General features: G+C 40.7%; 1 protein-coding gene across 6 annotated transcripts in view; it reads left to right on the forward strand.

Moving 5' to 3' along the window:
- The window catches only part of LOC120419991 (protein furry), a 189543-nt gene that overhangs the window by 157171 nt on the left and 7104 nt on the right, over nt 1–25268 (forward strand). For all 6 annotated transcript variants that reach the window (XM_039582873.2, XM_039582875.2, XM_039582877.2 and 3 more), the window contains one exon: nt 13948–15398. In XM_039582873.2, the coding sequence (XP_039438807.1) occupies nt 13948–15398 (1451 nt within the window). The remainder of the gene's footprint in view (nt 1–13947; nt 15399–25268) is intronic.

The raw sequence follows: 25268 nt of genomic DNA on the forward strand, positions 1-25268 counted from the left end.
CCGAGTAGCTGGAAGCATGCGATTGTCAGAGGAATTCCAAAGGCGGGCAAGGACGTAACGCTCCCTTCGAACTATCGCCCAATCAGCCTTCTGCCAACGATGAGTAAAATCCTCGAGCGTGTTATTCTGTCCCGTATCGAGAGCCACCTTGAAAGTCGTACTGTCATTCCCCGACAACAGTTCGGCTTCAAACGAGGGCACTCGACAAATCACCAACTCGTGCGTCTTACGCAGAGCATCCAGCAGTCCTTCGCTCGTGGCCAATCAGTGGGCATGATACTCTTGGACGTTGAGAAGGCGTACGATTCCGTCTGGCAGGACGCCATTCTGCACAAAATGAAGCTAGCTGGATTTCCGCAATATATCCTCAAACTTTTGCACTCCTTCTTGAAAAACCGAAGCTTCCAAGTGATCGTCGACGGTGAACTATCACGTCCCCAGCTGATTCCGTTCGGGGTCCCCCAAGGTGCTGTACTCAGCCCGATCCTGTACAACATCTTCACGTCGGACGTGGTGATGGTGAACGGCGTCGAGTACTACATGTTCGCGGATGACACGGGATTCGCCTCCGCCGACAAGCATCCAGAAATCATCATCGAGAAGCTGCAATCGGCCCAGAACAAGCTAGAAGACTACCAGCGGCGCTGGAAGATCAAGATCAATCCTGCAAAAACGCAAGCCATCTTTTTTACCCGGAGGCGAAGTGAACGCTTTCTTCCACAGTCGCAGGTCGTGTCGATGGGCCACGCCGTCCCCTGGTCGGAACAAGTCAAATATCTTGGACTAGAGTTTGACCCCAAACTTAAGTTTGACAAGCACGTCGCAGCATCTCTGGAGAAATGTAGCAAACTCACCAGAATGCTGTACCCTCTCGTCAGCCGACGATCGCGACTCAGCAGCAGAAACAAGATCCTGCTGTACAAATTGATCTTCCGCCCAACCCTTTCGTACGGCTTCCCAGCATGGCACGGCTGTGCTCAATCTCGGCGAAAGAAACTCCAAGTTCGACAAAACAAGCTGCTCAAAATGATGCTGGATCTCCCATTCAACTTCCCAACTGCCGAGCTGGAGGACGCTTCGGGAGTCGAAGAGCTGGACTCGTGGACTTCCCGCCTACTTCGCAATTTCTGGACAAGATGCTCAATGTCAGAAAATGACTTGATCGTCAACCTTGTGCCGTAATCTCTGTGATCTAGTTTGTAAGAAACCCCAATTTTCCTCTAACTATCCCCCTTCTATCAGCAAGAGAAACAGGTTTTTTGTTTGATGTGTTTTCCTGTTGAAAGCTTACTTTGTAACATAAAATTAATGGCATCTAAAGATACATGACTATTAGACATAGCTGCAAGGATCCTCCAAAACTCTATTTAGATCTTAAACTAACTTGATGTTCAAAGCTAATCCTGAAAAATAAACTGAATTGAATTGAAATTGAAGATCGGTCAAGGCCCGTTCTTACACTGAAAATTGCGAAATTGCGAATTGTGAATTGCCATCCAACGTAAATCTGCCAAACAAATTTCGCTCTGAAGTCGTGTAAATTTCCGATGAATCTTACGTAAATTTACCGAAGCAAAAAAATTTTTTACTCCGCTGAATTGAGAATCTGATGTAATTTCCATAAGCATAGAGAAACGTTTAGCCTAGCTGCATCTACAAAATACATGCTTTTGACTTGTTTAACTAAAACTTAAACTTCAGCATGTATTTCCTAGCGCAACAAGACAAAAACATTATAGCAATGCTAATAAAAACTAAATCAGAATCTGAATTCAACGGAGGTATAAAAGATAATTAAGACCAAAACAAATCAACTGTGTTCACCTGTAATTCGCTGATTGAAAAACAAAATGTTTTTTTGTTTGAACAAACTTGAGCCTTTTACTTACATTTCAAATCGAAAAAGTCATCTGCTGACCAGGTGTTGAATGTTTTCGTCTTTATAGCTGGTTTATTTTTATTTATGAATCGCTATGCAAAACAACTTTGAAAAACTCGATGAATTGCTCGCTGGGATGAATGAAGACAGCATTTTTTTCTGTTGTAATTTATTTCTGCTTCAGTTAAAATGCCGTTTCTAATAAAAAATATCTGTTGAAATCTTGATCTCCACTTAGTCAAGGATGGGAGGTAATAACAATAATATTGCACAATGTACCCAAGACCAACTGGTTGTAATCGACTACAGCAACAAAAACAAATAAATTCAATTGAAATCAATGCATGATAGCAGCTGTCTCTGCAAAGAACCAAAAAAGTAGCTTATTTTTATTACACTTTAATAAGGCTCGTGCAACCCCCTAACGCAATCAATAACATTGATTGTTCTCTACCCCACAATTTGCCAGGACCTAATTTTCGATACGCTATACGTTTCATTCTCCATTGGTCAAAGGGATAATTGAGTTTCCCGATCGATTGGTGTTACACTCAAACCGGGAATCTCGGACAACCAGCTGCTTGCTTTTTATTGATCTTTGGGTGTAACCAGCTCCAGCTAGACCGTCCTTTAGGGCTTGTTTACGCAGCATTTTTATTCGCGCTATATATTATGCCGTTGCGGTGATGTTTGTGTCCCCGTTTTATAATTGCGTTTTTTCCTACGGATTCCCCCGAGTGCTTCACATCCGTTGATGCACCACTCGGTGGATTAGTCACGATATTTTTCCTGTTGTGTTTACATGCAAATAGAGCAGCATAGAAAAAATAAACTCTGCAGTTTGTTCTGTTACGTTGTTGGGAAATGGTTCAAGAGCAGACGTAAAAGGGAAATAACTTAAGCCGCTTTAAAGCGCAAACCTAAATCGTTGAAATCCGGTTGCACCAGCTCAGGACGGACCAAACCCTTTTGTTTGCACTTCTTTGTGTCACAAGCAGTTGCAGTTCCGCTCGTGACCTATCGCGCTTGCTTTGACACTGCTTCCGGCTTTAAAATTTCTTCTTTCAATTTTCATGCGAATCGGTTCGAACGTCTTATGAAGACTTCGTCCTACGAAGTTTGCAGACCAGCAGAGCGGTGAGTTCAAACGAGTGACATTCTTTTTTTTCTCGAAAAGTCAACCGTTGAGTGCAAAGAATGGAGATTAAACGATGTTCAGCCGTGCTTTGGGTCATTTTTCATTCAGGGTAGAGGGGACCTATATTGGATCTACGAGGATGCATTTTCGTTACAAATAATGATTTGCCGGTTCTAACCTTTAGAAGCTTACAAATCAATGCAGATCCAAAATAGAGACATCCACCATACTTCCTTGTAACTGCAGTAGAAGGGCTCAGGACGAGCTCAAAGTGTATCTTCTTGGAGAGCTTTTCGTTGGCAAAAACAAAGAAGAGTTGGCCAACCGAACGTGGAGCCAAACCGGTGAGATTAATATTCTGTTTAGGGAGCGTTCTTTTATTACGTAACGCAAAAAATCAGATTTTTCTTTCTCCCCCCGTCGTAACAAAATTTCCATACAAATTTTAAAAATTTTGTATGGAGCGTAACACGGCCTCCGACCCCCCCTCCTCCCCAACTGCGTTACGTAATAAAATAATGCTCCCTTACCGTATTTTTAACTGGGATGTTTGCTTATATCGTCTTACGTACATCCGATTTGGTTTATAGATTGCACAAAAATCGAACTGAAGCACAGTAGATGCATCAACGGAATAAAACCTATATGTCAAAATAAATCAATCTTTCAGTTTAGATTTTAGGCGAAGAATCGTCAACCACATTGCAAAAACTCAGATGGTTATAAATGCAAAAGTTTTATCAGCTTGGAATACTTTAAAAACAAAAATCTACTAATAATTGAATGATTTTTTTTCAAAACCAAAAAAATATATAATTTTTGTTTGTAGCAGATTACCACGTTTTTCGCCGAATATTTTCATAATTTAATAAAAAAAATCAATCCATTCTTTATATCCAAAGAAGCCATTTTGCAACATTGGTTACTTCATTAAAATTTGGGAGATGTCCTTAAAAAAGTGCAATGACATGTTTTTTTTCAAATTTCTAGAATTGAAAAACACTCTTAAAAAAATGAATTTGTTTTTTATCCTTAAAATATAAATTTTGACAAACTTTACTCTTTTGGATTTTCTTCTTTTTTTATATGTATGTTAGTGTGACAAGATTTTTTTTAATTTTGACAAATCTTAAAAGGTATCCCCTGGCTCGATTCTTTAGGTAAAAATAGGTTACTGTGCAAATTTTGAGCCAAATCGGTTAAGGTTTAAAGGTCGTTATTGGTCGTTGTCACCGTAATGTATGTTCAATTTTACATAAAACCTTACGTTTTTAAAGTACTCATATTTTCATGATTTGCATAGGTGTCCTCAATCAATACAACATTTTAAATAGATATCACTGTTTAACAGTTTAAAATGGAAAATATTTAAATTTTCACAAAATTTTGTAAAAAATGCAACTCTTTGGAAAAGTGAATCAGATATTTCAAATCACGAATTACATTTCAATAGGGCTTAAATCATATTATTTGTCCCTTTGGAATTGCAAGTCGTTATTAAAATAACCTGAAAATACTTTTTTCAAAAAGTTGAGAAAATTTCACACAAGCTTCAACTTTTACACATTAAATATCTGATCAATGTTGCCCAAGATATCATCGATTAAAAATTGAGAACTATTTAGGTAGAATTTGGAAAAACTCATATTCATTTTTTGCAAGGGAGTGTTCTTTTATTACGTAACGCAAATTACGGGATTTTTGACCCCTCGTAATCGTAACAAAATATCCATAAATATATTTTTTTAAATTGTATGAGAGCGTAGCGCAGGCTTCAACCCCCCTTTTTCCTAACTCCGTTACGTACTATAGGAACGCTCCCCAAGGCCAGATCTTAGCAACAAAAGATCGGTTCAAGAATGTCCACAAAAGCAAATTTTAGAGAATGTTCTCAGCTTTTCAAAATTTGTATATATATTTTTTTTATATATGGACAATGATGGACACCATTTTTTTTTTTTAAATAAAAAGACAGTTTTGAAGAATAATTTGTCTAAATATGGCTATAACTCAAAACTGTACACCTTTCCAAAATTTTGCAAAAGTTCTGTTCGATTCAGAATTCAATTTTACATCTAAAAGTGGATTTTTTGATTTTCTTTTGTGTGCATTTTTATTACATTCTAAAAAACCACTATTTAAAAAAAATGATTGGCCTATAGCAAAACGTCCGTCATAACATATAGCTCAAAAGGTGGCACTTCGAATGGAGTAAAGTTTGTCAAAATCGAGTTATTTTAACTAATAGTTCATAACCTACAACTTTTCCGAAGAAACAAAATCGATCAGAAAATTCCTTCTCGAGATACAGTCCAGACTCGATTATCCGAATCCTCGATAATCCGATGTTTCGATTATCCGAAGTTTCGATTATCCGAAGTTTCGATTATCCGAAGGTTTGTATGGGACTTCGGATAATCGAATCATGACGAAAAAACATTTTTTTTCCGTATTTTTTTTTATTTTATTACTTTAAACATCTAAATTGAGTTCTTAAACCCTATTTTAGTCGAATTTGACTGGTTGATTGCCTATTTTATTAAAAAATGCATTTTTTCAATTTTTCATCAACGCGTTTTTGGCCGCCATCTTGGATTTCAAAATTCTGAATCACTTTAGAGCTGTTTAGGGGTCATACTTAAACTCAACAATCATAAATAGGACAACGATAAAAAATAAATTGTGATTCGACTATCCGATGTTTCGATTATCCGAAGTTTCGCTTATCCGAAGTGAAATTTTGCTAAGGCCTTCGGATAGACTCGATTATGTACAGATTTTCAAATGTTTTCATATCATATTTTCTTTGGACAGCCCCCAAATTTGTAAGAAAAAACTAATGATGGACCAAGTTTATTATAGATAAAAAATATGTTGAAAAGTCGATTGGCGAAATTCTTGAGAATTGCTTATAAATTCTAAATTGCAAATTTTTCAAAAAATCATGATTTTCGAAAAATGTGGAAAAATAATCGAAAAAAAATATTTTGACTTTATTGTCAGATTCAAAATCAATTTTTGCAATCGAAAAATACTGTACATAATTTTTGATATCGTGCAACTTTTTTATTGCATAACTATAATTTTTAGTTGATAACGTCATGACCAAGTTTTACATCTCTGAAAATATTCTTTTTCCGAGCTTTCGAGTAACAATATTTTCAAAACATTCAAATTAACGATGTGTTTGTTTTTATTTCTACGTGGAAAGAATTATGAAATTTGTTTAAATTTAGATTTGGATAAAAACGTGATACCAGATACTCGATTATCATAAGCCTCAATTATTCGAGGCAAAACAAAAATTCACAAAAAAAAATTCTGCTTCAATTTTTTTCAGGAATCAATATTTTCAAATACATCACATTAACCTGCATGTTAATGCAGGTTATTGCATGCAAGTTGATGCATGTTTTGCACCTTCCGACGAAGTGCCATCCAAGTTACGATGCTAAACGATGGACTTCATTCATACAGAGCCCATTCATACTTTATTCCTCGTAATTTGCTTAAATTGTAGCAAAATTCAGAAGACGTTTTTCGTTCTCAACCCTACAACGATGTTTTCCGCCGAAAACGAATCCATTGGAAAAGCGATCGCGTAGAAAATTGATCGCTCACTTAATTCGCTAAAAATAGGCGCTCTGTTTTCCCCCGTAAGCTCTCCTTCTAATTCCCTGCTGACAAAGCCTACAACACCTTTTCCGGCTGTTAGATTTATTCAGCCAGGGGGGAGCTGACAGCAATCGGAGTGAAAACTTTTAATGAAAGTGATTTAATGAAGTGTTGATTCCGCACCGGGGCACGGAGTTAGCATGGAGAATGAAGAAGTGACAAATGCTTCGTGACGGCACGTTCTGGGAAAAAAAACTTTGGAAGCTTTTTCACCACTTGGAGGGAAAACAAATACGTTTTTATACTGATGAGCTGAACAAAAAAAAGTTTTCGTTGAGTATTCTGCATCTATGTATCTTGATTGTAAAGTCGAATGAGAATTTTTAATTGAATTTGTCGACAATTGAGCTGGTTCCATTCCATTGTAGACGATAAACTTTGCCTTCAAGAGACAGTTTTGAACTTTAATTGCTTGTTTACACTTGCAGGATACCATCTCTCATTTTAGGAATTTGCCTAAATTAGTTAAATCGATGTGGCTCACCAGCAAATTTCCCAGTAAATATTTTACCCTGCCGAAAGCTTCGGCTGAGCAAATGTTTATTCGTTGGTTAAGTTTTGCCTCATTACTGGAGGCGAATGATATAGCCCCCCACCCCCAAAAGTTGCTGTTTTGCCATGGCGGAAAGCACTCTACAATAAATTTAATTGAGTTGATTCATTCTCACCCATTAGCCTGCAGTGTTGTGATAAGGGATTCGCTCGCGGGAAGGAAAACGAAAGTCGTTGATTCACTTCCATCGGAAAAGGTCTAACCTTAATTGGTGCTGCCGAAGGAGCTTCGAAAAATCAATACCGCAAAATCGGTGGCGTGGCGGAATCTCTCGGTGGCACTTTGATGAAGCTTCGTCCCCATTATCGGGACGCAATCAAAAAGGACTCGTGAAGGCGTAAACTGTCTAACTGAGAGAACACATTTAGGGAATAAATTATGATGTAATGGCCAATTGATGATCATTTTTTTCCCTTATCAATTGTCAAAAAAAAAAAAAAATGTCATTCATAATGATTGATGATTTCAAGGTAAGATTTTCGGGAAGATTCGAGAAAGTTGAATCATGAATAAATTTGGAAAACATGTTGGGCCATTTTCGATTCCGAAAATTAAGAGTTCAATTTGTTGTCTGGAGAGCCTCTCGACCACATTTCGGGTAGATAAATCGGTATTTATGTTGGGTTGACTGAGCAGATACAGTTGGCAACAGCAAAAATAGAATGTGGATTTCTGCACTTTGTATTCTGAGACGGATGAAGCATGAATGCATAGAAATTGGTCCTGTCTACAGGGTTAGAATAGCCGAGCTGTATCGAAACGATTGGTTAGTGCACAGCAAATAAAGTAGTAATCCAGCTGTGTGTAAAAGGCTTGGGTGTAAAATAAATTTTGCATTATTTTATGAAATTCTGTGTAATATTACACCTTGAAATATGTAGCCCATCAGTATGGGAAACCAACTTGACCGAAATGTCAAGCTCACATATACGTTTATCCTTTCCATATTTCATCGGTCTGATGGCTGAGCGGGCTAAGGCGCTAGTCCTTACTGTAGGTGCTGGGTTTGAGTCCCGTGGGTTGCAACTTTTTTTTGTGTTTGCAAAAAATGTACATGCAATGTGTAATATTAAGTGTTTATTTTGACGAAGGTGATGTGCATGCTTTTGCATGCGATTTTACCATCGGATTTTTTGCTGTGTGGAATAGACCAAATCTCTGTGAAATCGTCAAGTGTGAGTGTGTAGTTTGGAAAGTATGATAATTTTACAATTTGAAATGTTTTTTTTTCTGCCATATAAAAACCCCAAATTCACCATATTTCTTTATTTTAAAAAAGTCTATCAAATTATAAAAAACTTTTTGTCCTAAATTTTTTATTACACAGCTAAAAATGTAGTAATCCAGCTGCGTGTAACAGGCCTGGGTGTAAAATAAATATTGTATTATTTTATGCAATTTTATGTGATTTTACACCCTGAAATATGTAGCCCATCAGTATTGGAAACCTACTTGACCGGAATGTCAAGCTCATATATGCGTTTCGCCTTACAGCTTTCCATCGGTCTGATGGCTGAGTGGGCTAAGGCGCCAGTCCTTACTGTTGGTGATGGGTTCGAATCCCGTCGGTTGCAACTTTTTTTTTGAGTTTGCAAAAATTGTACATGCAGTGTGTAATATTAAGTGTTTATTTTGACGAAGATGATGTGCATGCTTTTGCATGCGATTTTACCATCGGATTTTTTGCTGTGTAGTTAAATTTTCTTTGGAATCGTTTTTGAGATTTTGTAATTTGTTGACCATATTTTGCAGATTTAACGAGGCTCGACTTGCAAAGTTGAAAGAAATAATCTGTTTTTCAAGATTAAGATCAAGAAAAATTGATCATAACTGTACAATGATCTGGACCTAACTCAATTCAACAAATATTTGCACCAACATGAAATCTTTTTGGATTTTTGTTTTAAATTTCTAATTCTCGCTTACTTTTTCAAGTGGTTCTATGTTCTATGGCGCATTGATTGTTTTGATAAAGTAATCTTGAATTCTCCCCGAAAACACACAGCAAAAAAATCCGATGGTAAAATCGCATGCAAAATCATGCACATTACCTTCGTAAAAAAAGACACTTATTATTACACACTGAATGTTCAATCTTTGCAAACACAAAAAAAATGCAACCGACGGGATTCAAACCCAGCACCAACAGTAAGGACTGGCGCCTTAGCCTGTTCGCCCATCTGACCGATGAAGAGTGGAAAGGATAAACTTATGTATAAGCTACATATTTCAGGGTGTAATATTACATAGAATTTCATTAAAATGATGCAAAAAAAATTTACACCCACACAGTAAACATATTTTTGAAAGTTATATTTGTATTTCTTTCTTAAAAACAAAGTACATGAATCATATTTGCGACACTAGATTATTATTTTGATTACTAAAAAAAACCTAATAAAAAAAAAATTTCCGATGGTAAAATCGCATTCAAAAGCATGCACCTCACCTTTGTGAGCAAAAGCATGTAATATTGTATGAGAAAACGTTTACACAAAAAGCATGTATAGATGAAAAAAACAAATTTTGCATACCTAAAAATAAAATCAATCTGGAGAAAGTCATATCCAGATTACCAAGTCCGCGCCCTTACCATCATTTAAAAAATGTGTTTATTTCATTTATTTTTATTTTGAATTGTTTGAAATTTAATTGTAATTATCTTTGTCGATTACAATTAAATACCCTGATATCATTAACTTCCCAAGAACATTCAATTTAATTGGTCGTGGCAAGTTTCTTAATGTTTAATTTCCTCAACATCACAGAGACATAAAAATAAAATCAATGAGGCATGATGAAATTTGAGGACTCAAATCTTAAACATATTATCTTATTTCCGTTGTTGTGCACCTTCACTCAAATATTTTATAAAATATAAATAAATTTAAATACAAAAATGTTAAAACACAAATTATACATTGAATAGTTTGCATTTCGGTATTCTTCGAATTTCGATTCTTCTTGGGATATTTTTGAATCTTGTAAAAATATTTTCAGCAATCTTTATTTTAAGTATAATTAATTTGCTTTTTTAACCTTTATTAAGAACAAACTTTTTCATTGGAAAGTAAAAAGTAAATCTTTCCCAGTTCCTGGGGGAACACCCTTGAAGAGTATCGGGGCCGGCATTTACAAAGCGGATTCTGTGGCAGTTTCATTCTCAACTTAATGTTAACATGTTAAGGTTAATGTTAACATTCCATAGGTCGCCTCCCTAAGGTGTCGTGATAAGGTCCAGTTTGTGACGATACACTACCTTCCCTTTACTAAGCAATCGATTCCAGAAGGGAAAAGATCACCAGTTGTGTTGGTCCGAGCCGGGATTTGAACCCCGATCTACCGCTTACGAGGCGGAAGCGTTACCACTGGGCTACGTGGCTCCGTCTTATTGGAAAGTTGTTCTGAAAAAAATCATAATTGTATGCTTACTCACTCAATTATATCAAAAATGAATTTTAATCAAGTTCCTAAAAAAAAAAACTTCAATTTGAAGTAAATCATGTAAAACCTGATTCAAATTTAAATTAAGTGTACATTATCTGTACGTTTTTAGACAACAATCCAAGTTTTTTCATTTACATATTTCACATTTTTACCTTTTTTTGTGCCATTTTTTAGTTTACTAATTGATTATGAAAATATCAGTATAGAAATTATAAGGATTAAGTTCAAATATGAAGAATGATTGAATATGAAACAAATTAAAAAAAATATATATATAAAGGAAAATGCGAATAATACGTTTAATTAGCTTCATTTTACTGCAAAAGCAAAAAAAAAAAAATACTTCTCGGATGAGTTTTCGAAAAGCCGTAAGAGCCATTGGTAAACAAAGTTCTTTTTGCATCGGTATTTCACCTACTTACGAAAAACCAATATCAAAAATGCTTGAGATTGTTCATCTACACGTCCTTCAAGTGCCTCAAACTGAAAATAAATGAAATTTTGTTTCATATTGGAGAAAAACGAAAATTAGTGTCAGAGGTCACGGTGGCTCTTACGGCTTTTTGAAAATTCATCCGGGACTTAATGTTCCTAGTTAAAATTTGATCTCAAGCCTATTTTTTTAAATTGGACACTGAAATTATTTATTCAATTTTTCATGAACAGCTTTATGGGCCATTCATAGAACTATTTTGAAAAGCCGTCGCGGGCCGGTTGAAATAGCATCACGGGCCGAACGTTGGGCAGGCCTGGTTTAAAATGTACCCTTTTGGCAATTTTAGTTCATCCATATAAGTGTCCCTAAAAACATGCATAAAGAACAGTCAATCATTGTCATTGCCCGACAATTTGAAGGAGCTAATCAGTCAGCTTTCGCCATCTACTCGATCGTTGAATGTGCTGACTGAGCGCGCCTGGCATGATCGTCACTACGAATCAGTGAACGCACACGAAGTTGAAACGAACGATTGCCGAGCACGACACTCAAGCAGCCGCTCGGCACATGCTCTTGCTTTTTCTCTCTTTCTTGCTTGTTTGGTGCTGCATGAATTCAAACGAACGAACTCTGCGCCTATTCGTTTAAGGTGAAGCCGTTGATCATTTTCGAAGAAAATTGATCATCACTCTAAAATTCTCTGTATTGAATTCAATTTAACGAATTTCTGCACCAAAATGAATCAGTATGTGCCGGTTGTTGCCTTCTTGAAGCCACTGAAAGAATTTTTGGTCTAAATCAAATGTGTTTCAAAATTTATATAATTTTGTGGTACAATCATTGACGTCCTAGTTGGCAATCATTGATTAATGACGATTTCCATAACATTGCAAGGAATGCGATTATCCCGATACCAAAAGGAATCAGCATGTGTAGGGCACTTTTCTTAACAACTTGTAGAAGGAATTTTGACAAAAATATTGAAAGCGACGCAAAATGTATATCTTTGAACGAAAAATCATGGCAATGATGGAAGTCTTCACGTTAAATGAACAAAAAAGTGAAGATTTTGTAAATCTGAAGATACACAAATTCATTAGTAACTGTGCCAATTTTGAGCCAAATCGATTAAGGTTTAAGGGTCACTTTTGATCGTTGAAGTTTGAATAGAAAAAATCGCAAAATGTATGATGAAAAGCGAAAAAAAATAAAAATTTCGTTGAATGTGACGTTAAATGTGCCAAGCGTGAATTTCTTATGTAAAATTTTAGGACAAACAACTTTGTCGAATATCGCAAAACGATCCGAGCTAACCCTGTCGTGTTATAAGCGATTTAAAGAAGACGTTTTGTATGAAATGATATTTTTCACCAACTTCAACGATCTTTAGCGACCCTTAAACCTTAACCGATTTGGCTCAAAATTGGCACAGTTCCTTATTTTAGCCTAAGGAATCTAGTCAGAAGGTATCTCTGATGTCGATTATTTTTTAATTTTCACCCTGTGGCATAGTCACTTTGCCCAAGTTTTTGCGAACCAAGCGAAACGAATGTTCACAAGCCAAACCAGGCAACTGTTGAGCTCATGTAAAGTTGTCCAATTTGATTAAAATGCAAAATCAACCTTTTTCAGTATAATAAAAACAGTTTACAATGCACAATTTGTTTCAGAGAAAATATATATTTTTGCAATAATTATTGTTTAGGAAATTTTGGATGGATGGTCCCTTGGCTTTATTAGAAAACGGTCTTTACAGAAAAGAGTTCCTTTTGATTGAAAATTTGACTTACATGCACAATCAAAAGTCAAAATTTATTCAAAATGTTTTATTTTATATGATGAGATAATTCGTCATTCAAAAATTTACGAAAATGTTAATTTATGAGTTAGGCCGTTGCATATATTTTATAAAGTTTTTATTTCTTAACTAAAGACTACAGCACGATGCTCTTATGTTATCTTGCGCATTTTTTTTTGTGTTGAATAGTGGTATAAAAAAGGGTAAATTTTTAAAAGCGTTTGTCAAACACATTAAACTGCTCTCTATTCCTCACTAACGAAATACGAACTTGCAATCTTCCACACAAACATCTGTCAAAACTGTAAAATTGCGTAAAGCTAGAGAACAGCTGAAGTGCATGTATTTCTAGACTACCAAAATTCTTCAGTACTTTAATGCACTTAGACACGAACAGTTCGTCAGCAACTCCGCCGGGCTAAACGGTAAGTACCGTGAACTGGTGTGAATTGGGACCGCAGTCTGATAGAAGTTTTTCGAATCGCCCAGGTTGACGGTATCTCATCAAATTCTATTTTCTGCAATGTCGATGGTCGTATCAACCGGTTCTTTTCTGACTTTTGGAAAACATGTCAACCAAATCTTGATTAAGAAAAACTATTAGAGCAACTGAGTTTCTCTTGGAGGAAAAATGCTTCATTTTCGTAATGCCATTTGCACACGAAGGTTTTCAAAGGAATCCGAACTCAATTAAAATTCTAGTTGCAAACGCCCGCTCAAAGTGCTCGTTCTAAAATGGTCAGACTGATTCGTCTATTGAAATGCTTTGATGTAGGATAAAATTCCAATTCTGGAGTGCTCACCAATTTTTATGCCGGCACGTTTTAGTAGCTAATTGATTTGCAGCAGACGCACTAAGCAAAAAATAAAACCATAACCACAACCACCAATAGCACCTTTGAGCACCAAATTGTCTGTAGATATTGAATCTACGCCGCGCGACATAAATCAATCGCAGCCTACGCGAAAAGCGCGGTAATAAAAATCGATTTTTTTGTTCTTGCTCCGTTCTCGCTCACAGGTCATCTTCAGCCAGTCGTCGGACCTGCTCGAGCGCCAATCGTCGGCGGCTTCGAGCACGGACGAAACGTCCGGAGCCCAGCAGGACCTCAGCGGGGGTTCGAAGCGCGACGACGGCCCGCCCGACTTTGGCGTGTTCAAGGACTTTGACTTCCTGGAGTACGAGAGCGAAAGCATCGAGGGCGAATCGACGGACAACTTCAACTGGGGCGTGCGGCGACGGCCGCTGTCCGAGGGCGATAGCGAACCACTGTCGGCGTCCGGCATCAACAACAGCGGGGGAAGTGGGAGTAACGTCGTCGGTAAGGGCCACGGGTCGTCGCTGCTGGAGGAGAGCTTGAGCGAGCGGACGCCGGTGTTGAATCGGCGCAAGCGCCCGAACGCGGACGATTCGAGCGACGAGGAGGTCGAGTCGGAGTCGCCACTGGACGAAGAGCAACGGCCGATATTCTCCAAGGCGGCTTACTTGGGCGGTCCGCCGACCAGTTTGAGTCTGCGCGAGCGCCGACACCGAAGGGATTCGGTCTCGCGCAGTGACACCAGCGGTTCCAGTGCTGGGGATTTAGGCGACATCACGCCGTGCAACGCGTCACCCCATCTGCCAGGACTGTTGTCCTTCCGGGCACCGATTCGAGACGAAAGCGAAGAGGTTTGGCGCCGGAATCTCGTCGGACTACTGGTGAACCAACCTTCCGGCCATGCGCCCGACCTGTTGAACCAAATGTTCAAACTGATCAAAGAACTCTCACACCGGTCGATTTCCATCTCCAAGGAATGCATGCGTTACTTCACCGGAACCGGAGTCCAGCTCGGACATCGCATCTCAGTCCTGTCCGACCTACTTTCCTCCCGCGGAGAACCCCCCAAGATCTGGTACCATCAAACCCTCGTCACAACCCCACGCCTGTTCGAAAACCTCCGTTACGGCGTCCTCGAAGTCCAAGAACATCTGGAAACCTTCTTCGACCGTAAAGACACCGTCCTCGACAGTCTGGACGCCGTCAAAACGTCCTGCAAGCTCGCCCTCTTCACCTCGGACATCGACTCCGCCAACGAAGGTTCAACCTCATCCTCCGCCATGATGACCGTGACCGCTGCCGCCGCCGCCGCCGCCATGCCCCCAACCGATCCCGCCACCACCGAACTCCTGCTAGACCTAGGTCGTGGCCTCTACAAGCTCATGTTCCAACTGCTCCTCCTAATCGAATCCGACAACAAAATCGCCATCAGCGTCGTGCAAAACCTGCGACAAAACGAGAAAATGCAGGACCTGTCCAACCTGTACGTGTCCGTGCGGGGAGCCCTTTTGCGCTGCATCGACGATGCCGAAATGGAATCGCTGGATACGTCCACCTCGACAGAGGGGGAAAATACGCCCACGCCATCACCCGGACTGCCGATGAATAATGCCGAGTTCGAGAACAGCCTCATCGAGCTGATTGACAATCAGAGGTGAGTCGAAAAAAAGGGGAGAAGAATTTTTTGTTGACCTTTGGGATATTTCGGTTGGCACGGCGTGGAAATGCAACCCGTTTTAATAAAATTCTACGAAATTTTGTGGAATTTTGAGGTGGGTAATCATAATAGGTTTTATTTTAATTAATGTGAATATTTTTAATTACAAGCCGCTGATTAAATTGCTGGAAATCCTTGATCCAGTTGTTTTTTTTTTCATTTCGATGAAATCAGTAACAATTCCAGTTGGTTTGGTACATAACAATTTGGCTCATATTTGGCATTGGAGTTCCTTGGCCAAAATAATAAGGGGTTGTCCTATCTGAAAAAGGGTGGTTCAAAAAATGCGTTTTTTGAGGATTTTTGCAAAAACCACACCAACCAGAGCTTAAGTTGGGCTTCTGATGAAAAATACTAAGACTAATACAATACAAATTTTTCAAACTGAATATTTGCTGATTTATAGGTCTCGGATCCAAAGAGATTACAGCTGAAAATATTTTTCAATGATTTTTAAAGATGTTTTTTTACGCATCATATCCAAAAATGGTGAATATCGATCAACAGGATTCTGAGATATGATGTTTTTGAAAATAAGGTTATCGAATTCGGTACGTGAATTGACCATAAAGCACCATGCGTCTCTAGCTAGATGAAGGTCAACAGCATTTAACTCCATCGTGCCTCTAATGTTGCCATATCAGCATTTTGACGTTCAATTACAACTCAAAAAAGCGTTTTCAACTGTAATCGAGTGATAAATAGCTCTATAGGATGTGAGCAAGCAAGTTTCTATCACTAGTTTTACAAGATAAGTTTTTGCCTTCTTCACCTTACTGAGGAAAGGCTATAAAATCACTCGAAAAATGAACTTATTAATTTGACATTGTAGACCCACCTTCACGTATACATATTAGGGTGGGTACGGATTTTGAAAAGTTCTCAGATCAAGTTCTGGTGTAGTTTCCCTTGTAGGGCATACCCATAGGGACTCTCACGCCAAATTTCAGCTCATTTGGTTGAAAACTGGCTTGTCTCAAGCGAGTTCAAGTTTACATGGGATTTACTATGGGAAATTTTGAATTTTCGTTCATTCGCTCCTACAGGCTTAAGGAAAACTTGTAGAAACTTCTAGGATGGCCAGAAATGAGCGGAATCGTCTGGAGAACAACTTTCCCTAAGAGACCAGGTCGATTCGGTCAACCCCCATCGAGCTCAACGGCAATACATCCGGGGGTTTCGGAACCAACGGTTTTCCCCAGAAAAGCATCAAATTTTCCTTAGCATGCTATGAATGGTTGATGAACACCGCGACGCCACATGTCAAACAGCTACCACGTGATTATAAAATTTGCACCATAACGGTTTTTTTTTTCTTATTTGGAGGTTAAGAATACAGCTAAATAGTATCAAGATCACCATTAATGATAATTGTATAGTTCAAAAATTAATAAAAAGTAATTTTTTATAGGCGGTGCTTGCCCACGTGGTAGCTGTTTGACATGTGGCGTCGCGGTGTTCATCAACCATTCATAGCATGCTAAGGAAAATTTGATGCTTTTCTGGGGAAAACCGTTGGTTCCGAAACCCCCGGATGTATTGCCGTTGAGCTCGATGGGGGTTGACCGAATCGACCTGGTCTCTTAGGGAAAGTTGTTCTCCAGACGATTCCGCTCATTTCTGGCCATCCTAGAAGTTTCTACAAGTTTTCCTTAAGCCTGGAGGAGCGAATGAACGAAAATTCAAAATTTCCCATAGTAAATCCCATGTAAACTTGAACTCGCTTGAGACAAGCCAGTTTTCAACCAAATGAGCTGAAATTTGGCGTGAGAGTCCCTATGGGTATGCCCTACAAGGGAAACTACACCAGAACTTGATCTGAGAACTTTTCAAAATCCGTACCCCCCCTAATACATATCGACTCAGAATCATGTTCTGAGCAAATGTCTGTGTGGATGTGTGTAGGTGGGTGGACAAAAAATTGTCACTCGATTATCTCCGGACTGGATGAACGGATTTTGATCGTATTAGTCTCATTCGATCCGTCTTGGGGCCCATAAGTCTCTATTTAAAACCAGCAAGTTTAGTTAAGTCATTTAAAAGTTATGCTAAAAAAACGATTTTGGCGTATGTCCGGAAGATTGTAGAAAGGGTGGTTTTTGCCAGAAAACCTATCATGTTATTCAGTTGTTTTCAGAAAGGTATTGAAAATATCTTTCCAATGAGCCCAAAACATTGAGGATCTGACAACCCTATCAAAAGTTATTAGCACTTAAGTGTTATTTATACACTTTTTGGAGGCCGGATTTCAGATATTGTGATAGAAATACTGTCTGAATCTTCCATGCGAACTATCGTTGGATAGTTTTTTATCAGACCTTACCGATGAGCCAGAAATATTGAAGGTCTGCGAACTCTATTAAAAGTTGATTTGTTAAACATGTTAAGGGGGAATGTTGCTATTTTTACTGAATGTATTGACATTATGAAGTGAGGAAGGCACCAACCACCTAAAGGTGGATTAAGTAACGTTTTTAAATAGTGATTATCAACAAACTGGATGGAGTTAGTAGCAAGTTAACCTGCCAAACATACGAGAATTCCCCCTACATTTTTTTCTCGACATTTTTGAAATTGATATTTGAGCAATTCTGTACAAAATCGGCCGATTTTGACCATTTTTATTTTTTTGTATTTTTTTGAATTTTGCTCTCAATTTTTGTTTTTTTTTTATTTTTTTTATATGTTTTAAAGGACCAAACCCCGCAACATTTAGGTCACAGAGAAGTACGGCCAAAAAATTTTTTTTCTGAAAAAATTGTGAGGCCGTTGCAAATATTTTTCAAAGTATATGGTATATGTCACCCCTCCCCCCCCCCCCGTCCTTTCAATAATGGTTCCAAAAATCAGGGGGCAAAAAAATATTTTTTCATACAAATGGAATATTTTAATGGAAATAGAAGTCTAATCAACACAAAACAGTCTAAAATGCCAGATTTAAAAAAAAAATAATTAAATTTGTAAATCCTTAAGTACTTCACAGATTTTTTGAAAAAGTGTCCCGTTTTCAAGATTTAGCCACCGATAGTTTGAATTCAGTGAAATTTAGCAGTTTTGAGTTTTTTTTTCGTTTTTTTAATTTTGACCATTCCTGAAATTTTTTTTTTTGAAAATTCAACAAATTATATACATATAAAATTGTCTAGACATTGAAGATTAGACCTCTGATTGCTGAGATACAGCGACTTAAAGAAAAAGAAAGAGGAAAATTGAAGTTTTCTAATTTTAATCCAAACAACCCTCAACCCAGAATCAAAGGTGTGTGTGCGCGCTGGAGTGAAGAGTTGCTCCCGACCGTTCCGCCGGAATTCGTCGAAAAACCCGCGGTACCGTAGTGTCCCACGTCGCGAAGTGGCCGTATTTACCGTCGGAACACTAAGTGATCCAGACGCCGGTGAAATCCGTGCTCGCCGGTCGTTAATTTGGCTGCAATTAGTGCGCGAATTTGTGATCGGCCACGGGTCAAAGCCAACAGCAGAAGGAAAAAAACAATACACGCAGCCGGGCGCCTTTGAAAGAACGTCGTCGTCGTCGTCCCTCGACCGCGTTGATCGTGGTGTACGGCAGTAGTGTAGTGTGGTAGAAAACGAACACAAGTGCGCGGCACGGAAAACGCGGAGTGTGCAGAATTTGTTTTTGAAAACGGAGAAAAGTTTTTAATTTTTTTTGACTATTATTTTGAATTGAAAATTGAAGTGCCCCCCCCCCTCCGCCGCAACCAAGAACCCCCCCCCCCCTCCAAGAGCGTCTGTTCCCCAGGTTAGGGGCGGCTCGAATCAAGAGGAGTTCGAGTGTTCGCAAGCTGTTAGCGTCTGTATCCCAGGTCAGGGGCGGCTGACAGCAGCGGGTGTTGGAACCTCCCCGCCCCTTCGAGCGCCTGTTCCCCAGGTTAGGGGCGGCTCAAGGAAACCGGTGTCCTACTCCATCGTCAAGGTAAGCGTCTGTTCTCCATGTTAGGGGCGGCTTACAGCAGGTAGAGTTAGGACCCCCCCCCCCCATCGAGCGTCTGTTCCCCAGGTTAGGGGCGGCTCGAAACAGCGTCTGTACCCCAGGTTAGGGGCGGCTGATTGAAAGTCCCTGTGTCGGCGTGGGACTCTAAACAGTACCGGCACGACGGTCCTCCGGCGAGACAGGGGGTTGGTGATGGCTACACGCACCCGCCGTAAAACCAAAGTGCAGAGAGCTCCAGATGCGAGCCGATCCAATCGCCGACCCGATTTTCGGGGATCCAGGGATTGGAAACTCGGGACGTGGAACTGCAGGTCTCTCAACTTCGATGGGAGCGACCGCATTCTTTCCAACGAATTGCGGGTCCGCGGTCTCGAAGTCGTGGCGCTGCAGGAGGTGTGCTGGGAGGGGAAGGACCACCGGGAGTACGGTGACTACACTATGTATTGGAGCGGCGGCAATACACGCGAGCTGGGGACAGCTTTTATAGTGCTGGGCGAAATGGCGAAGCGCGTGATTGGTTGGTGGCCAGTCAACGACAGAATGTGCCGGTTGAGAATCAAGGGCCGATTCTTCAACCTGAGCATCATCAACGTGCACAGCCCGCACATGGGAAGCGACGCCGATGACAAGGACGCTTTCTACGAGCTTCTTGACCGCGAGTACAGGAAGTGTCCAAAACACGACGTCAAGATTGTCATCGGCGACTTGAACGCTCAAGTTGGCCAGGAGGAGGAGTTTAGACCGGTTATTGGGAGGTTCAGCGCCCACCAGCAGACGAACGAGAACGGCCTACGACTCATCGACTTCGCTACCTCCCGAAACATGGCCATACGTAGTACCTTCTTCCAGCACACCCCCCTATACAAGTACACCTGGAGATCACCAAACAACACGGAGACGCAAATCGACCATGTTCTCATCGATGGTCGGCACTTCTCGGACATAATCGACGTCAGAACCTACCGTGGCGCGGACATCGACTCGGACCACTACCTGGTGGTGGCAAAGCTGCGCCAACGCCTGTCCGAGGTCAACAAGATCCGGTACCGTCGCCCGCAGCGGTATAACCTGGAGCGACTCAAGGATCCTGAGGTCGCTACCCAGTACGCGCGGGAACTCGAAGCTGCGTTGCCTGACGAGGGTGAGCTCGCCGAAGCCCCTCTGGAGGCCTGCTGGAGCCATATGGAAGCAGCCATCAACGCAGCGGCATCGAGCGCCATCGGGTACGTGGACCGAGTTCGACGGAACGGCTGGTTCGACGAGGAATGTCAGGCGATTTGGGACGAGAAGAAAGCAGCGCGGGACAAGTGGCTGCTGCACAACACCCGTGGGAACAAGGAGTCGTACAAACAGTTGCGAAGACAGCAAACCCATCTCTTTCGGGACAAGAAGCGCCGCCTGGAAGAGTTGGAGTGCCAGGACATGGAACAGCTGTATCGCTCCAACGAAACGCGTAAGTTCTACAAGAAACTTAGCCAATCCCGGACTGGCTTCATGCCGCGAGCCGAAATGTGCCGGGATAAGGACGGAGGCATCTTGACGGACGAGCGTGAGGTGATCGAAAGGTGGAAGCAGCACTTCGACGAGCACCTGAACGGCCCAGAGGCGGAGTACCAGGGCGACGGGGGAAACGACGTCAGCGGTATGTTGGACGGCGAGGACGAGCCAGCACCCACGATGAGGGAGGTTAAGGATGCCATCAAGAAGCTGAAGAACAACAAAGCAGCGGGTAAGGATGGTATCGGTGCTGAACTCATCAAGATGGGCCCGGACAAGCTGGCGGCCTGTCTACACCGGCTGATAGTCAAGGTCTGGGACACAGAACAGCTACCGGAGGAGTGGAAAGAGGGAGTAATATGCCCGATCTACAAGAAGGGGGACAAGTTGGAATGTGAGAACTATCGAGCCATCACTATTCTCAACGCGGCCTACAAAGTGCTGTCTCAGATCATCTTCTGTCGTCTGTCGGAGCGAGCAAAGGATTTCGTAGGGACGTACCAAGCCGGTTTTGTGGAGGGGAAATCGACGACGGACCAAATCTTTTTGCTACGCCAAATCCTCCAAAAATGTCGCGAGTACCAGATCCCGACGCACCACCTGTTCATCGATTTCAAAGCCGCGTACGACTCGGTCGATCGCGAAGAGCTATGGAAGATCATGTACGAGAACGGCTTTCCCGGGAAGCTGATCAGACTGGTGAAATCGACGATGGACGGGGCACGGTGCAGCGTGAAGATTTCGGGAGCGATGTCCGACCCGATCGAATCGCGCAAGGGACTGCGACAAGGCGACGGTATCTCCGGCCTCTGTTTCAACATTGGGCTTGAAGGTGTTATGAGGCGGGCGGGCTTCAACATGCGGGGCACGATTATCAACCGATCCAGCCAGTTCATCTGCTATGCCGACGACATGGACATTGTCGGCAGAACGTTCGAGGAGGTGGCCAGGCGGTACACCGAATTGAAGCGGGAAGCGGATAAGGTTGGATTGAAGGTGAATGTGGCGAAGACAAAGTATCTGCTGGCAGGAGGAACCGAGTCCCTCAGGACTCGCATAGGACCGAGCGTGACGATCGACGGCGACGAGTTCGAGGTTGTGGAGGAGTTTGTTTACCTCGGATCGTTGGTGACGTCGGACAACAACTGCAGCAGGGAAATTCGGAGGCGCATCATCACCGGTAGTCGTGCCTACTACGGACTCCACAAGACCCTACGGTCTGGTCATCTTTCCCGGCGTACAAAGTGCACCATGTACGAAACGCTGATAAGACCCGTCGTCCTCTACGGGCACGAGACGTGGACGATGCTCGAAGAGGACTTGCAAGCGCTTGAAGTTTTTGAACGGCGAGTGCTTAGGACGATCTTTGGCGGCGTGCGTGAGAACACCGTATGGAGGAGAAGGATGAACCACGAGCTGGCGCAACTCTACGGCAAGCCAAGTATTCGGAAGGTCGCCAAGGCTGGCCGAATCCGGTGGGCCGGACACGTCGCGAGAATGCCGGACGCGCTGGATGCGCGCCAACCGAACCAGACTATCAATCCGGTGAAGTTGGTGTTTAATTCGGAGCCGGCTGGAACGCGGCGGAGGGGGGCGCAACGTGCGAGGTGGTTAGACCAAGTGGAGGAAGATCTGAGAAGTGTGGGAGTTCCGAGTCGGAATTGGAGAGTAGCAGCCCAAGACCGAGTTCAGTGGCAGCGCATCTGGAGACAGCTCATGACCCGGAGGTTGTACGAGCAGTAAAAGTAAAAAGTAAGTAACCCTCAATTTTCTATTGCCGATGTCTCAGTAACTAAAGATCCAATTTACAATGTTAAAAATGTAACATTTGTGAAATTAGGTATGCGGTCTTTTTGCAAACAGAGGTCCTATTTCTTTTTCTTTAGGCGGCTGTATCTCAGCAACCAGAGGTTCAATCTTCAATGTCTCTTAGATAATTTCATAGCAAATCTTCTGAATTAAAAAAATATATTTTCGGAAAGGGTCACTCATGGTCGCTATTTAAAAAAATCGAAAAACTGCAAATATTTCGCTGAAATCAAACATTGGGAGGCTATAACTTGAAAACGAGGCACTTTATCAAAAAATCTGTAATGTTCTTTTAGATTGCAAATTCAAATCAAATAAAAAATAAAGTAAAAAAAATGTTATCTTCACAGCAAAAAATCCGATGTTAAAATCGCATGCAAAAGCATGCACATCACCGTTGTGAGCAAAAGCATGTAATATTGTATGAGAAACCGTGTACACAAAGAAAAAAAATAAAGTAGATTTGGCACACCCCAAATATAACAACAATCCGGTGAGAGTCATAATCTGATTATCAAGTCCACGCCCTATAACCCTGGGCTATCTCACCATCTTAAAATCTTTGGGTTCAAGGCCAATGCAGCAGTAGGTTTCCCGTACGTCGTATACTGTATCATCCGTATACGATGTTTGCGGACCTTAGGGGTCGTGCATACACCAAGTAGATTTTTTTTTTAAATTATTTTAAAGAAACTTTCTAGTCATAAAAGCTCTTTGTTAATATTTATTTTATTCCACACATTTATAAAAATCCTAACTAGGGAAACATTTTTTTAAACTAAGCCAAAAAAATAATATTTTATTTATTTCTCCATGCAATACCCTATACAAATTTAGACGCTGTGCATACAAAAGTTGTGTGAAAATAATCGAAAAAAAGTTGGAACGACGTTTTTGATAGCATAAATTACAGATTTGATCAAATCGAGTTCTGCAAAGTTTTAGGATCATCAAGACATCCTTACAATTCACAAAAAAAATAATTGTCTCAATTGATAGAGTTATGCCCGAGAACCAGCGAGTTGAAATTACCGTTCCAACTTTTTTAAGGGGTTGGGAGTTGGAATGTATGTTGATCTTAAACGGCATTGTATGGAAATTTGTTTCACAAATTGATGTCGGCATTTGAAATAAAGTGACACTTTCAACTTCAATTATTTGAATGTTTCTTTATGTTTGAGTGCCTTTATCTCAGGTATGAAGTTGGAGTCGTATAACATCCCGAGTCATGAAACCCATGGAGTAAGGAATACTTTCTAGAACAAAATATTTATCAAATTTTTGGTGAATCTCGAAGTAAGTATCGTTCGTTTTTTTCGTGACGGGTTATTTTCTAATGTTAGACGTTTCACTTGTAAATGAAACTGAATCCGATAATTCACGATAATTATCCTGAAATTGAGAGAGGAGAGACAAGATATCTAGAGATTGTTTTTATTGTCAAAAGGAAATGTTTCGTTTAAGATTATTCCATCACTGATAGGACCAATAATTACTGTAGCTGAGATCAAGGGATAGTTTTGAAAATATTTTTTTTTTTCAGAGAATCTTTTTTAGATACGAAATTTACATTATACCCAGAACTGGGCATCGGCATACGAGAGGATAAAGAGCACGGTTCGGTAGTAAAATGATACTGTGTGCGGACGGAGAGGACAAATCCCGAAATTACCGATAGTACTTTACTCATGGGTTCATTTTCTAAAAAAGTTCATCTATCAAAAAAAAGTACCGGTACCGAGACTCGAACCCAAGACCTTTGGCTTATAGAACCGTGCTTTTACCGTATGGGCCACCATGGTTCGGTGACTAAGCGGCGGTCATTTGTCCATATAAGCCACTCAATAGGATGAACTGTTTCAATGAACGAATGAACACGCGAGAGGTCTTTCCTCACGTTTCTTTTCGTGAGGACTTTCCCCTCGGCCTTTAACTTTGGGTGTACGTATTTAGTATTTTGCCCTGTTACACCCAGAACTGGGCATCAGCATACGAGATGATAAAGAGCACGATTCGGTAGTAAAATGGTACTGTGTGCGGACGGAGAGGATAAATCCCGAAATTACCGAGAGTACTTTACTCATGGGTTCATTTTCCAAAAAAGTTCATCCATAAAAAAAGTACCGGTACCGAGACTCGAACCCAAGACCTTCGGCATATTGAACCGTGCCTTTGCCGTTTGGGCCACCATGGTTCGGTGACTAAGTGGCGGTCATTTGTCCATATAAGCCACTCAATAGGATGAACTGTTTCAATGAACGAATGAACACGCGAGAGGTCTATACTCTCGCAAAATAGTACTTTCCTCACGTTTCTTTTCTTGAGGACTATCCCCTCGTTCTTTAACTTTGGATGTACGAAAATCTTATACATATTACCAGAAATATTTATTTTTAAATTGTTCGATGCTAATTTTCAAGCACAACTTGGGTTACAAGATATCGTCAACATAAAAAGGCAATTTTGTTTGCATTTTGATACCCATTTTTAGTGGATACAGTCACTTTATTTTTTTAACAGTTCTTAAACTTTTGTAGGAATAATTGAGTA

Source organism: Culex pipiens, chromosome 3, assembly GCF_016801865.2.
Source record: "Culex pipiens pallens isolate TS chromosome 3, TS_CPP_V2, whole genome shotgun sequence".
Lineage (NCBI taxonomy): Eukaryota > Metazoa > Arthropoda > Insecta > Diptera > Culicidae > Culex > Culex pipiens.